Source organism: Myxocyprinus asiaticus, chromosome 36 (genome assembly GCF_019703515.2).
Source record: "Myxocyprinus asiaticus isolate MX2 ecotype Aquarium Trade chromosome 36, UBuf_Myxa_2, whole genome shotgun sequence".
In the NCBI taxonomy this organism is placed as follows: Eukaryota; Metazoa; Chordata; class Actinopteri; order Cypriniformes; family Catostomidae; genus Myxocyprinus; species Myxocyprinus asiaticus.
In genome coordinates this window covers 22,316,266-22,329,446 of record NC_059379.1, presented here as the reverse complement: position 1 = coordinate 22,329,446, position 13,181 = coordinate 22,316,266, and the positions used below count along the sequence as shown (strand labels likewise).

General features: G+C 37.2%; 2 protein-coding genes across 5 annotated transcripts in view; one reads left to right on the top strand and one right to left on the bottom strand.

The window, feature by feature from the left end:
- Positions 1-7,727, top strand: part of LOC127427287 (caskin-2-like) — a 51,977-nt gene extending 44,250 nt beyond the window's left edge. For all 3 annotated transcript variants that reach the window (XM_051674794.1, XM_051674793.1, XM_051674792.1), the window contains 3 exons: positions 1,330-2,994; positions 3,957-4,197; positions 5,631-7,727. In XM_051674794.1, coding sequence (XP_051530754.1) covers positions 1,330-2,994; positions 3,957-4,197; positions 5,631-5,727 — 2,003 coding nt within the window. In that variant the 3' untranslated portion in view covers positions 5,728-7,727. The remainder of the gene's footprint in view (positions 1-1,329; positions 2,995-3,956; positions 4,198-5,630) is intronic.
- A 46-nt stretch (positions 7,728-7,773) lies between these two features.
- LOC127427288 (nucleoside diphosphate kinase A-like) lies at positions 7,774-10,087 on the bottom strand. 2 transcript variants are annotated; one of them, XM_051674796.1, is made up of 5 exons: positions 9,402-9,534; positions 9,183-9,315; positions 8,606-8,707; positions 8,343-8,455; positions 7,774-8,078 (listed from the first exon to the last, which is right to left on the bottom strand). In XM_051674796.1, the coding sequence occupies exons 1-5, from the start codon at positions 9,470-9,472 to the stop codon at positions 7,961-7,963; spliced, it is 537 nt and encodes a 178-aa protein (XP_051530756.1). In that variant the 5' UTR covers positions 9,473-9,534; the 3' UTR covers positions 7,774-7,960. The 2 variants fall into 2 exon arrangements, with proteins under 2 accessions (XP_051530756.1, XP_051530757.1); XM_051674797.1 differs by lacking the exon at positions 9,402-9,534 and adding an exon at positions 10,002-10,087 and having other exon boundaries at positions 7,783-8,078.
- Positions 10,088-13,181: the final 3,094 nt, after the last annotated feature.

The following is a 13,181-nucleotide window of genomic DNA, read 5'->3' as shown; positions in this document are numbered from 1 at the left end:
CTGTCTATCTATCTATCTATCTAGACCTGATCGATAGATATACCTGATCGATAGATCGAGAAAAAACACCCGATTGATTGATGGATTAAGAAGATTCTGTTGAGAAGAACTGGCCAGGCTACAGGCTGAAATGACTGAGGGGGCATGAGAAATCGTTAAGGGGGCTTAACTTTATATCGAGGAGACACTTTAGAATGACCGATTTTTTAATGCAACCGTTAACACTTCCTAGGCAAAGGCAATACACACAACACAACAGAGATGTCATAACAGTAACCTTTTATCATTATCAAAGGACATAGATTATTTACTCTAGCCATCACTGGAAGATACTGTATATTGTGTATACAGTATGTATCTTTCATATTGCCTACACAATGTATTGTCAGTTACAAGTATGTCGTTTTGTGGTTTGACAGCCTGAATGAAATCTATTATTCAAGGCTACATACTGAGAAATTGCATAATATACTATTTCGAATCATTCCGTTTGCGCTTTTACACCAACATCATACACTAACCTGCAAACTCATCAATGTCACTTTGTTTATTCTTGAAGAAGAACAAGAACCTTTGTCACTTTTGTGTGTATGGTGACTAGATTTACAATTTTGGACTTCCACCTGCACCGCATCGACACGTCTTATGTGACAGTGTTTCCTGTTCCTTGTCCTACTGTGATGTGGGGTGCGCGGGGAGGTGCTTCTCGTCCGGTGTGCAACCGGCTTAGTGCTTTTAAACACAGTGTAATGATAGAAATCCTACTTTTTCATAAGAGCTGAAATCTCCTTAATTTGGCGTTGAAACTCCTGAGTAACGTGTAATTCCATTCTTACTCCATGAGTTTTGCGGTTACATTCTCAAAACCACGCCTTTATAATGTTGATTAAAATTTGACTGACTGTGTGTTGTTTACATGATTTGTTTTACCCACCCCACGAAATAAGGAAGTCCACAGGTGACAAAAGACGAACGTCTTTATTACACGGATATGGTAAATTACTTTTTGTTTATGTAGCCTATGTAGACCATGAATAGAAAACTGAAATTGAGGGGGCACAAATCATATCTAAGGGGGCAATACCAGGCCTGGAGAAAAAGAACCTGACTGATTGATTTATTGACTGATTCATTGATTGATAAAAAGGACCCGACTGATTGGCTGATTGAAAAAAAAGACCGGATTGATACCTGTCCAGAACATACTTTCATTCCAACAAGCATATTATCGACGGGGTATGAAATGTTCTTCATGAAACTACATTTGTACAAATCCTCAAAGTATTTTTATCTAATAGAAAATGTTTATGGATTGATATTTAACTATAGGCCATCAGAAGAAGTTGATGCTTGCTGTGAAAAAACTCAGTGATGTGCAGAAGGCTCAGAAGAGCCAGGCAGAGGGCCAGGCACTACTGCAGCACAGGAGAGCTCCTCCTGCCCTGGAGCTGGTGGCCATCGATCACCACGAGACCTCCGACTGCCCCTCCTCTCCTCTGTCACCAAAGATGCTCACCTTCCAGGACAGTGAGCTAAGCACCGAACTCCAAAACGCCATGGCTCGGAGCGGGTACACTGGAGGCCAAGAAGGTCTTGGTAGCATGAGTGGAGCAGCCATACGTCTTAGTCAAGAGAGCATTGGCACACGATCAGGGGGGTCTGGCCGGTCACAGGAACGGCCAATGGCATCAGTCACCCCCCACAGCCACTCACAAGAGAGCCTGGGGAGTATGGACAGTAGTCCCAGCAAGGAGCAATATGCAGTTGTAGAGTCTAAGGAAAGAAGCCAAAAATCACCTATCAAAATGGTGCCACAGCATCATCACTCTTCTTCTGGCAGTCCACGGACACCACCCATAATGACCAGTAAGATAGCATGCTTTGCATACTCACCTGTTCTCGCGCTGCCCAGACAAGCGGGCTCTCCCACTCAGCCCCATCACTACTCACCACATGGATCACCTGTTCAGAGAGGTTTCAGCTACTTGCAACATCAAAACAGTAACTCCAGCATGGGAAGCCCAGCTCCAATCAGGGCTCATCAGCAAAATAGGGAGGCATCCCATTCTGAAAAGTGCACCCAAAATCTTTCATGCTACGCATTGTCGGATGGAGAGAATGAAGAAGATGTCATATCGGCACCTACAACTTCAGCCAACCTGGCTTCATATGCCACGCTAACTCACAAGCGTGGTGGCAGCCAGCCGTCTTATGGCCCAATTGAGCGCCAGCTGGGCCGCAGTCATTCCTTTGCTATACGTGCCAAGAGGAAGGGTCCTCCTCCAACCCCTCCAAAGCGGCTTAGCTCTGCCCCAAGTGGAGTAAATACAAGTGGGGTTGAAACAGAGAGTGCTGGAAGTGTAAGAAGCATTGCAGCTAGACTGGAGAACAATGCAGGAAGCCCAAGTAAGACATGCAACAGGCCTTGTTTTAGAGCCATTTCGCCAGTCACCCCACCAAAAAACACGGGGAACCGTAGGAGAACCACCAGTGAATCTGCAATGTATGCAGCAGAACAAAGCAGAGGCAAACCTGTGGAGGAAAACAAGAGCCCTCTGAGGAATCAGCAATATGCATATTCACCCTCACATGGGAGCTCACAAGAGAGCATACCTTTTGCTGAAGAGGGTAAAGTAACTATTAAACAAAGGACCAAAATAGCAAGCAGTAAGATAGAGTCTGAGGCCAATGTTGAAATTCTCAAGCCAGCGCAATATATCAAATCAGCCTTAGAGGTGCCGGAGTTTAACTTAAAGGAATCAGACACTGTCAAGAGAAAACACAAACCAAAAGAACTGCAGACCAAATGTCTGGAAACAAGCACGCACTTAGGAAATGAGAGGACCACAGAGACTGAGATGGTCTCGCAACGCATGCAGAATGGGGGATTGACAAAAAATCTCTACAAACCGAATCCCTCACCGAAACCAGGCTCTCCACATAAACCTCCCACCCCTTCAAAGCCCACACGACATTCTGCTGCTGCAGCCTCAGGTACTGCTGTTTTTTACAACCTAGTGAAGAACTAAGAAAAATTGTTATGAAATTTTTTTGGTCATTTTTAATGTTAAATATATAAATGCAATCTTCAAATTGACATATTTCACAAAATAAAAAAATAAAAATCTGGCATTGTTTACTAACCCTCTGATTGTTCCAGACCCAGATGACTTACTTTTCTTTCTGTAGAACACAAAAAGATATGTTTAGTAGAATGAAAGCCTCATTCACATTTCACTTTCACTGTACAGAAAAAGATACAAAGAAAGTGAATGCTGACTGAGGCTTACTTTCTGCTTAACATCTTTTGTTCCACAACATGAGTAAAATGAGGAAATGATGAAAGATTTTAAATTTTGCGTGAAATATCCCCTCACTCGGCCTCTGGTTTTACTCATTTGCTTGTTTAAAGTCAATGTGAAATGGTGTTCACAACTCATTTTACTTCTGTAAAGAGAAACAATGTAGGGCAGAACTTGTTTTTATCCATCATGAATTTATTGAATTGTAAAACTTGCACATCACTTGCATTTTAAAAGATTATGAATACAAACTTTTTTTTTTTAATTGGACCAGGAGATAAGACCAGGAACGGCGTTAAAAAAAAGTAAATGGGGTCCAATTTAATGTCATGTTAACCTTAGTACAAAATCGAGTACTTTTAATAAGTAGTTACCTTGGTGAGTTAATATTCACTGCAATATAACGGTAAATGATCATAGAGTAAACGCACTCATATAACATTTGCATTGCTTTCAAGTAAGAAACAATTAAATACCTTGTTGATTTTTACATGTAATGCTTCTATTAAATCAATTAGGACATGGTTTTATGTACAGTCTTGCATATTTTATGGAAGATTTATTAGTAAACCAATGTTTCGTGCCTTCCCTATTTATGTTTTATGTTTTGTTACATCTCCACCTTGTTGACCGTCAGCAATATTGTTTTTTCAGGTGTGACAGCCAATGTCGTTCAGAGCGTGACCTTTGCTGTTTCACCACAGTGCAGTCCTCTGGCTCGATGTCCCCCAAACAAAGGCCTTCAAGGTCAGTGTGTGCTGGCGGGAAAGCCACAGGCTGTGACAGAAGGCCAGGACATATTGGTACATAAACGACTAGAGCAAACCAGCACGTCTCTAGAGGCAGCACTTAAAGTAGTGGAGAGGAAGTTGGCTCAGGAGGATCCAAGAAACAGGTAACACACACCACACACAAACACACATAGACATTTCAAACTAAGTAACATCTTATTTTTGCATTTTTGTATCTGTCTATTCATATAGGTCAGAGGTGGGGCTGGGCAATATATTGAAGAGTCACGATATGTTTGCAATGTTTTGCTGGCGATATAAAATGGCAACACTGTGAATATTGCAGTGATTTCATTGTGCCTTTTATTTGGACATTGTGGAATATTTTCTAAAAACTCTCATTAGACAATAGATACTTCCTTGTTTTGCGACATGCGAATATAAGCGTGCTAAGACAGAGATGTTTAAAAATGCTGATTTTAGTCTCTGATTTAAACTTTAGTAGCAAAAACCACGTTAGAGTTGATAAGTTTGATTCATTTCCGTGAATCAGTTCAAATAGTAAGTTTCAGTGAATTGCTTCATAACTCTGATTCAACTATTTGCTTGCTTCATCACTCAAAAATGTTCATGATAATCTCTGCGTGGCAGAATAATTTTAGTTTAATTTGGCAAAACTGTAGGTAAATATTGCTTTTTATTAAGTATGGTTATGTTGATGCATATAAATCAAATTGGTTAAATATCATTCTTCCTTGTGTTCACTAAGTGAAAAACATGAGTGGAAAACATGCCTTTATTATTTTTAACTAGATTACTTTAGTTGTTGCATTATATTTTTTAAAATCTGCTTGATAGCAGTGGCTGTTTAGTTGAAATTATGGTTCCTCTGATAAAAACAAAACAAAAAAAACAACACACTCTTTAAATCAATTTCGGAGCTAATAATAACATAAATATCAAGATATATACTGAATATTATCAAAAGGCTGAAAATATTGAGATAATTTTTGTTATATCCCCCAGCCCTAGACAAAGGAACATTAAACAAATTGATTCCATTTATGGGGAGTTTTATGCATCATAGAGGAAATGCATTCTGTATTTTGATGAGACAGACCTGCAGATGGTACTATAATGACTGAATGACCACTTGTCACAAATCCATTGGGAAATCTAGCAATAAACTGATCTCCTGACCAGTGTTTTCTATTCCTTTTGGCTCTTTGATAGTTTTTGGCTGAGATGAAGACAAATTGTTGATGTCCTTATTTCAGGGACAGAGACAGATGGTGTCTCAACAGTGTGCACTTTCATTTGATTGCCCTATTTTGTCACAAACAAATCCACTCTCTGCATGGATATTCTGTCTACCATTGAACCTCATTTAGAATTTTGAACAGATTTAGCTCATTACGTACTAACATATGGTAATCCAAGAGAAAAACCCCTCTCAATTTTTAACATATATGGACGCTGTGAATCTAATCCTGTCAAAAGCAACACATGCAATTTCTAGACTTATTAAGACAGACATGCACTCACCACACATCCTTATTAAACTTGTCAATCTTGCCCTTACTCTTCTTTCTTTCAGTAACATTAACACAGTGAAGTCAGCAGGAAACATTCTTGACGATATAGGCAACATGTTTGATGATCTTGCTGACCAGCTGGAAGCCATGTTGGATTGACTTGATTCCTAAAACCTTTGCATTTGGCCTTCACATGGACACTTCTAGATGTTTTAGAGATGCAATGTTTGGTTTTGAGACAATCCGATTTCTCAAAATATGTTTACAATGCACTGCCATTCAGTGGCCCTGCTTTCAAATATTGGCAATTGACTTACATTACCTAATTTAAAGGGATAGATTGCCTAAAAATTTAAATTCTGTCATCATTTACTCACCCTCATGTTACCAGCTGTAATGGACTGCAGTGCATCTGTTGTGTGGAATATATATTTTTAGGTCATGCCTCAAACTTAAGAAGATTTGAGAATGCTCAATGATTACAGCATGAGATGTGATACTCTCTCAAACTTTTGTGTGGCATAAGCACTTACTTGTAAAGTTCTTCAAGCAGAGACACTTTAATTTCCTGTGATGCTCAGATCAAGACTCACAGTTGGCCTCTAGCAAAGAGTTAGATACAACCTGAACTCTCTGTTTGAAATTCTCTGACATGCAGTATCACTCTGTGAATTTTCTTGCATGTTGACTTAACAAGCCACTATTCTCTGTTCAAACACAAACAATAATACAGTTGATCTTCTAGACAAAACAACCTATCCATATAATGGATTGGATGCAAAAAGATAACCAAGAAAAATAACTGTTGTCTTTGCTGAGTTCATAATTTGTTGACACAAACCTCATGGACCAAGTACTGTGTATGTTTGACTGTATATTATTGTAACCTATTTCAGCTGACAAGTGAACAAGGGCAGTACTGAAGGGTCAGTTTCTTGCAGACAGATTCGTGATCATCTGCTGAGCATGTGTTTTGTACAGTATAGATAGTCTGTCATCATGCACTCACCCTCATGTTTTTTCAAAACCCTTGACTTTTTTTTAGGCTGAATGTGAGCCTCACTCACCTATCACTTTCAATGTATAGAAAAAAGGTGTCATGAAAGTGAAGGGTGACTGAAGCTAACATACTGCATAACATCTCCTTTGTGTTCCATGGAAGAGAGAATGTTATAAGGATTTGGAACAACATGAGGGTATATAAATGATTTTTGGATGAACTTTCCTTTTAACGTGTAAACATTACTTTTCTAAACATGTTAATATAGTCTATTTTGACAACCATTGTGTTTTATGGATGACACTATGGATCATCTAGTATGTATATTTTTATAAGAATGATAATTTATTAGACTTCAATTTGATAAAAAGGGACAGTCCCACTGAGTGAATGCTGTCATTTTGGCTGAAATTTGCAGGCAAAATAAATTTGTATGAACCACAGGTACAGACAAAGCACTACATTTTTAGACACAATTGACCAAAAAGGAACTGACACTTGTGTTACAGTCTTTTACATTAATAGACTGGGGCACATGTGGTTAAAATGCAAAATTATTCAAATTATAGTAATTTACTATTCAGGACAAGTAAATGTTCACATGGAGCATTAATTGCTTGAATGGCTACTCACTTCTTGTGCACTTTTTCCACATGTATGTAGTTCATGCACAATATGTATCTTTTATTGTATTAATTTATTTTTGTTTACCAGTTCTTGTCTACTCTGCATGTACTGTTCACTGGTTAGATGACCAGTATTTGACTGAAAAAGACCTTTCTCTAACTGTTTGATGTAACTTACATTGTTCAAAAGAAACATATGTAATAACTTGTGGCTGCAAGAAGTTATAGGTTTTGTATTATACAGCATATTGATAATTTGAAGGACATCACTGCTGGTGCTACAGTATCATTTAAATGAGCACTGTGTACTTTTGTTCCCAAGTTAATTCCTTGTTGCAATGCATTGCGTGACATTGCATTGTCATTAGTAAAAAAAAAAAGAAAAAAAAAAGAGAGAGACAGTTCATTGCTTTGTCTTTGTGGGGCTAGCAAGAGCCATGTGTACCATCAGTATAATTGGGCCTCTGATTCTACAAAGTATTTAAAAACATTTAATAAAACAAGATCTTCAAGAGATCAATCTTAAGATCAAATGCCTCATGTCATCATGTCTTAAGTATTTGGTTTTATTATACAGTACATACACTGTCCACGGAACTCAGACGTTGAAATGTAATAAATGTAGAGCTTCTATTACTTCTCACACTAAAAATATGCAATCAATTACAAATTGATTTTTGATTTTATTGTAAAGACAACCACCACAAACAATGGGAATAGAATGCGAATCAATGCAGAAACACCAGTGAGGGAAAGAAGAAAGTGTTCAGCCATAGATCCAACTATGCTGAAATTTGGAATAGTCACAGAGTTCTTCTGTTGTAAACCATAGGCTGATCTCAGTGTTGGCACTATCAACAGAATCACTGCCGTGGATGATGTTCCTGAAGTGAAAGCAATCCAACAATACAAAAAACATCCTCTTTTTTTTTTTTTCTAATAAAATCAGCCATGTCAAAAAATACAAACGTGATTCATATGCTAATTTCATTATAAAATGAAAACTAACATATTTTCATATTTCGTATTACATTTACACCAGAAATGTCTTCATTAATCAGGCTTTTTATTTTATTTTATAGACAATGTCTGAGCTGTTTTAAACAAAGGTGTCAAAGTTATTTGAAGACTGTGGCATGAGATCTTACCGGCCAACTTTGACACAAAAGTCACCTCGGATAGTACCAGGCTTTGAGTCAATGGGATTAGTCTCGCCAAGCATCACACGGCCAGTTTTTATAACATTAAAACCCTCCCACACCTAAAAATATATCACAAAAAACACCATTATTACAGTCACCTTCATGTAATCTGTAAAGACAACTTATTAGCAAGAAGGAGAAACATTATTGAATTCAAAGCGTCCTAGAGTCACTCTCTAGGGATAATAAAGCAAAAGAAATAGGTTTACCATAGCAACCACAGGGCCAGAGGACATGTAACAGACAAGTCCAGGAAAGAAAGGCCGATCCTTCAGGTCACTGTAGTGCTGCCTAAGAAGATCTTCACTGGCCTGCATTAAAGTAAAAAACATACATACAAAACAAAAGCATAAGAAGACTGCTGCATGTACAGTTATGAAAAATGCTAAATTGTCCTTTAATCCCACATACCCTTTTGAATGCAATGTCAATAGAGTGAACAATTTATTGAGATAATGTTTACTATAACTAGATGGTCACATGGGCATATATATATAGCATGGTACAACTTGATGGACCACAAAGGACCACAGTTAAGAGTCAGTAATTGGTTTAAACCCTTGAAGACCTGTGCGTGAGTGTTTAAGTCCCCTCAGGCCTAGAATAGCTTTCCACAACCATAAACAAGGCATAAATCAAATATTATTTAACAGATTAATGTTTATAACTTCTTAAATTAAATAGAGATAGACAACAATATTACACACACCCTAAACAAACAGAAACTGTATGTTGTGCATAGGGCCACGTATATAAAATCTATTGAACTGTATATAAAAATGTTACCTGGGTTAACTTCATTGCAACTAACTTGAATCCTTTCTGTTCAAAACGCTTGATGATCTCTCCGACGAGTCCCCTCTGCACGCCATCGGGCTTGATGGCAATGAAGGTGCGCTCCTCGTTTGCAGACATTGGACTGTGGGGAGAAAGTGCAAAACGAAGAACGGTGAAAAATATGCAACAAGAAAAACATTGCAATGCCAGGATTACATGAAAACTTACGCCGTCACACGTTTGGCACACTGGGTTTGAGAGGTAGAAGGGGGTCTGGGTGCTGCAACCCCTGACCCCATCACTAATTACATTTCAAGTGATAGTGAAAGTAGACCGACACCGGCTGCTTAAACCGTGACTGATGATCTGATCACTGTCCTTGAAGCATCCTGTCCCGCACGTAACAGCACGTTATCTAACCACGTTTACATCTTAACGCTCTTAATTTAGCTAAATATCTTTTACAAAAAATGACTCACTGCAAATGTCAAGTTTAAGTAATTAATAAAAAGAACGATATTAAAATGACAATTTTCATAAAATTGCAGATGAAAACGAACACATTATTGTGGCCTATAGCCTACTTTATTTGGTAAATTGTTGCATTCATGTAGGTGTAACAGTTCACGCTCTAAATTTAAGCAATGATTACAAAGATCGCGCGTCTATCAATTGCGTGATTCACTTCGACAATGCCATGTTTTCATTTGTAAGACTTATATAGGCTATGTAAGACAAAACTTTTTTTTGCAAAATCGACTGTAATAAAACAATAAGATACGGTAAAAATAAGTAAATAAAATAATACATGAATGTACATTTTCTTACATTCTTTTACAATTGTCCTCGAGCCTGAAGTTTATTCATCACGCGCGAGCATTCACTAATCCGTGATCAAGTACAGTAAGTGTTTTATGGGGGTGGGCGGAGACTGCTTCCAGTACTTTTGCATACAGTGAATTTTGAAAAACATCTATTAGCCTATTTTGAATCCACATAACATGAACTATATCATATGTATCTTCTTTACAGTGACTTTGCTCTTAATACAGTCTAAATTATTTTAAAGTATATAATTCTTATTCTCTATAGTAAATGTAAAAGTTAAACTTCGTCATAAAGTAGGATAGGATGAAAACAAATATACTGTGTGATTTTTTTACCTTTACATTATTATTATTATTATTATTATTATTATTATTTTATTATTAAATCTAACTGCCAAGTATTGGCCTCTGCTTTGAGATTTACCTCTCAGTGACACTCCTAGAAGCATAAACTGTGACCCAGTGATACTTAGTCTCTGTAATGCATCTTGATTTCTGAACAGCAGAGCTCATTAACTTGACATTAAATAAATGTCAACAGTTAAAGTGTGTCTTTAATATTAGGTGGTATCAAGACTCATTCTATTAAAGTTTCATGCCTTGAAGTGCACATTTTGTCTCTTATTTGCATGCTTTTTAATGTTGATTTAATCATGAGATTCTTCTAGCATGTAACTGCATGTCAAATGTCATTATGCAATGACAACATCATTGCAAAGCACATTAGACAATCAGAACATATCTGATTCGTTAAGTGCATCCAAAGCAACTTATCCAATGGGCTCTAATCTAACAGCTCAAGGTCAGTGGGGGATTGATCTTGACTCCAGATAAGCCAGCCATTTCATACTGTATGTACTGGCCATTATCTCAATCTGTGGGACACATTTCCCTGGCTGTACATTTTAGAGATATTCACCAAAGACCGCAAAATACCTCCGATCAGATTCTGCATCGTATATTAAGTTCATCCTTAGAGAATCATTGCATAACAGGCAGGTCAATTTCTCACATACACTATGCAGTATAAAAAGCAGCTCCCCTTTTCCACAATACCATCAAATGTTTTTATGCTATTTGAATTTGTTTGTGCAGAAAACAATCAGTTCAGAGTTTAATACATGTAGCCTATAGGCTCCTCTGGCTCTTATTGCAACACTTTGACCAGCAGCAGACTGTTGCCTTCTTATAATTTGAAGGCATGCATAAATTTATGCACAAGTCAAATAGGGTTATATGATACTTTTACAGTCTTCTGAAACCACACGTTAGCTTTGTGTGAGGAACAGACCGAAGTTTAAGTTGTTATTCCCTGATAATCTTTCACTATTTTTGTACCTTTGCATGTACATGCACAATTCTATATACACAAAGAAAAAAGAATAGAGAAGTAAAAGCACAAAACCATGCATGTTGCATAAACAAATAATCCAGTGTGTGCATCATTTCCAAAATAAGCAGATATGATTTAAACAGCACCAGGTAGTGTAAATATTTAGAGGACTCAGTTTGTTATTTCAGATTTGACCCTGACATGACAAGAACTGCTGCCAATAAGGCTTGTCCAGTTTTAGCAATAATTCTTGCACATATTCTCAACCCATCATTCCTATGTGCAGCCAGTGCAGTTTTGGCAACAGAGGGATTGATGGTGCTGACCCCGAGAAAAAAAACAAGAAACAAACAAATCAAACAGCCAACTCAACATACTCACAAACACACACACACACACACACACACACACACACACACACACACACACACACACACACACACACACACACATTTGATTTCCTATCATGTTGGGGACTTTCCATTGACTTCCACTGTTTTTAAACTGAGCTAAAGAGAGTTTCGATCCCCAAATGCATTAGGTTTACTTTTTATAAAATTACATTAAGGTATTATTATGTTTATTATCCATTTTGCTTGTAGGGACCATTGGCAACTGTATAGGAAATTTCAGGTTTTACTATTATTGTGGGTACAAATTTGGTGCCTAGGCAAAACCTGCCCCACACACACTGTGCGATGGGGTCGCCATATTAACCATTTAATAGTACACTCAAAAGGTTGGGCCTTCACAATTTCAATGTCATAATTAACAGGAATTATAGATTTGTATTCTGTTTACTGAGCACTCTATCAGTGCACCAGTCAGCTTTTTTTTATTTATTTTTTATTCACATGACCTCCACATGTTCAGGGATGGGATTGCCTTGCGATTGCACCTAAATGGAATGCCTTTGCATAGTAATGAAACATTGGTGTCTTCTGTGTGTATGTGAAATTCCATCAAGGCTCTGTATGGTGCATGTACCTGGAGGATACAGTACATGCAAAAGGACCTCACAGGACCAACTGTAAGTGCTCTAACTGGGATTTGAACCTTCGTCTTCCAGTTCATTTTACTTCCTTTGAAACCATACTGTATGATGCCATGGATATTTTAGAAATTGCATTTTCACAATAAATCAAATCAATGATTTTCCATGAATCAGTTGTGAATATTTAATAATTCTGGATTATAGTGGATCTTGTGACAAGTCATATTGTTATTTAGGCAGATAATCATTTATGCAGAACTCTAAGATGCTTTACTAAACAGTCCCACATGAGCATATATGACAAGAAAGGAAAATATATTGTATATTATTTATATTGTATATTATTTATATTATCTAGCAATAAAGGGACATAATGGTCAGGGCACTTATCTCCACATCCTTCCTTCAAACAGAAAATGCACTGATCTGACTAAATGGGTATATAATCCTCTCCTAATCTCTCCAACAGTAATGTAGATGTTTGTATTCCATGCTCTATTTTTTTTTATTTATTTTTTTACCAGGATTTAAATTAAGGATTTAAAAAGCTAGCTGCAAAGTGATAGTGTGAAGTACTGCTTTATTCCTAGTAACTGTAAAGTGACTTTTTAGATCTTGCTCTTTTTCTATCAACAGAAGTTTAGATTTTTTTCAATTTTAACTGTTTCATAATGTCTTTCTGGTTCAACTGTAAATGTTACTTTCATTTATTGTGAAGAAATACATATCAAACCCTGTAATTTGTTAGTACTTTTTCATCTTTGATGCTTGTGCACAGCTACCAATTTAATCGTATGGCAGAGTCAATCAGCACAAAGGCATTATGCCATGTTCTTTGCAGTCAAACAGCTCTA

What these genes read in the sequence shown, in the direction of transcription:
- LOC127427288 (XM_051674796.1), bottom strand. Translation starts at nt 9,472, where the DNA reads ATGGGGTCAGGGGTTGCAGCACCCAGACCCCCTTCTACCTCTCAAACC. An exon ending in TGTGCCAAACGTGTGACGGC is followed by an intron (nt 9,316 to 9,401) that starts GTAAGTTTTCAT and finishes TTCTCCCCACAG; the next exon opens with TCCAATGTCTGCAAACGAGG. An exon ending in TTTTGTGTCAAAGTTGGCCG is followed by an intron (nt 8,079 to 8,342) that starts GTAAGATCTCAT and finishes CTTTCACTTCAG; the next exon opens with GAACATCATCCACGGCAGTG.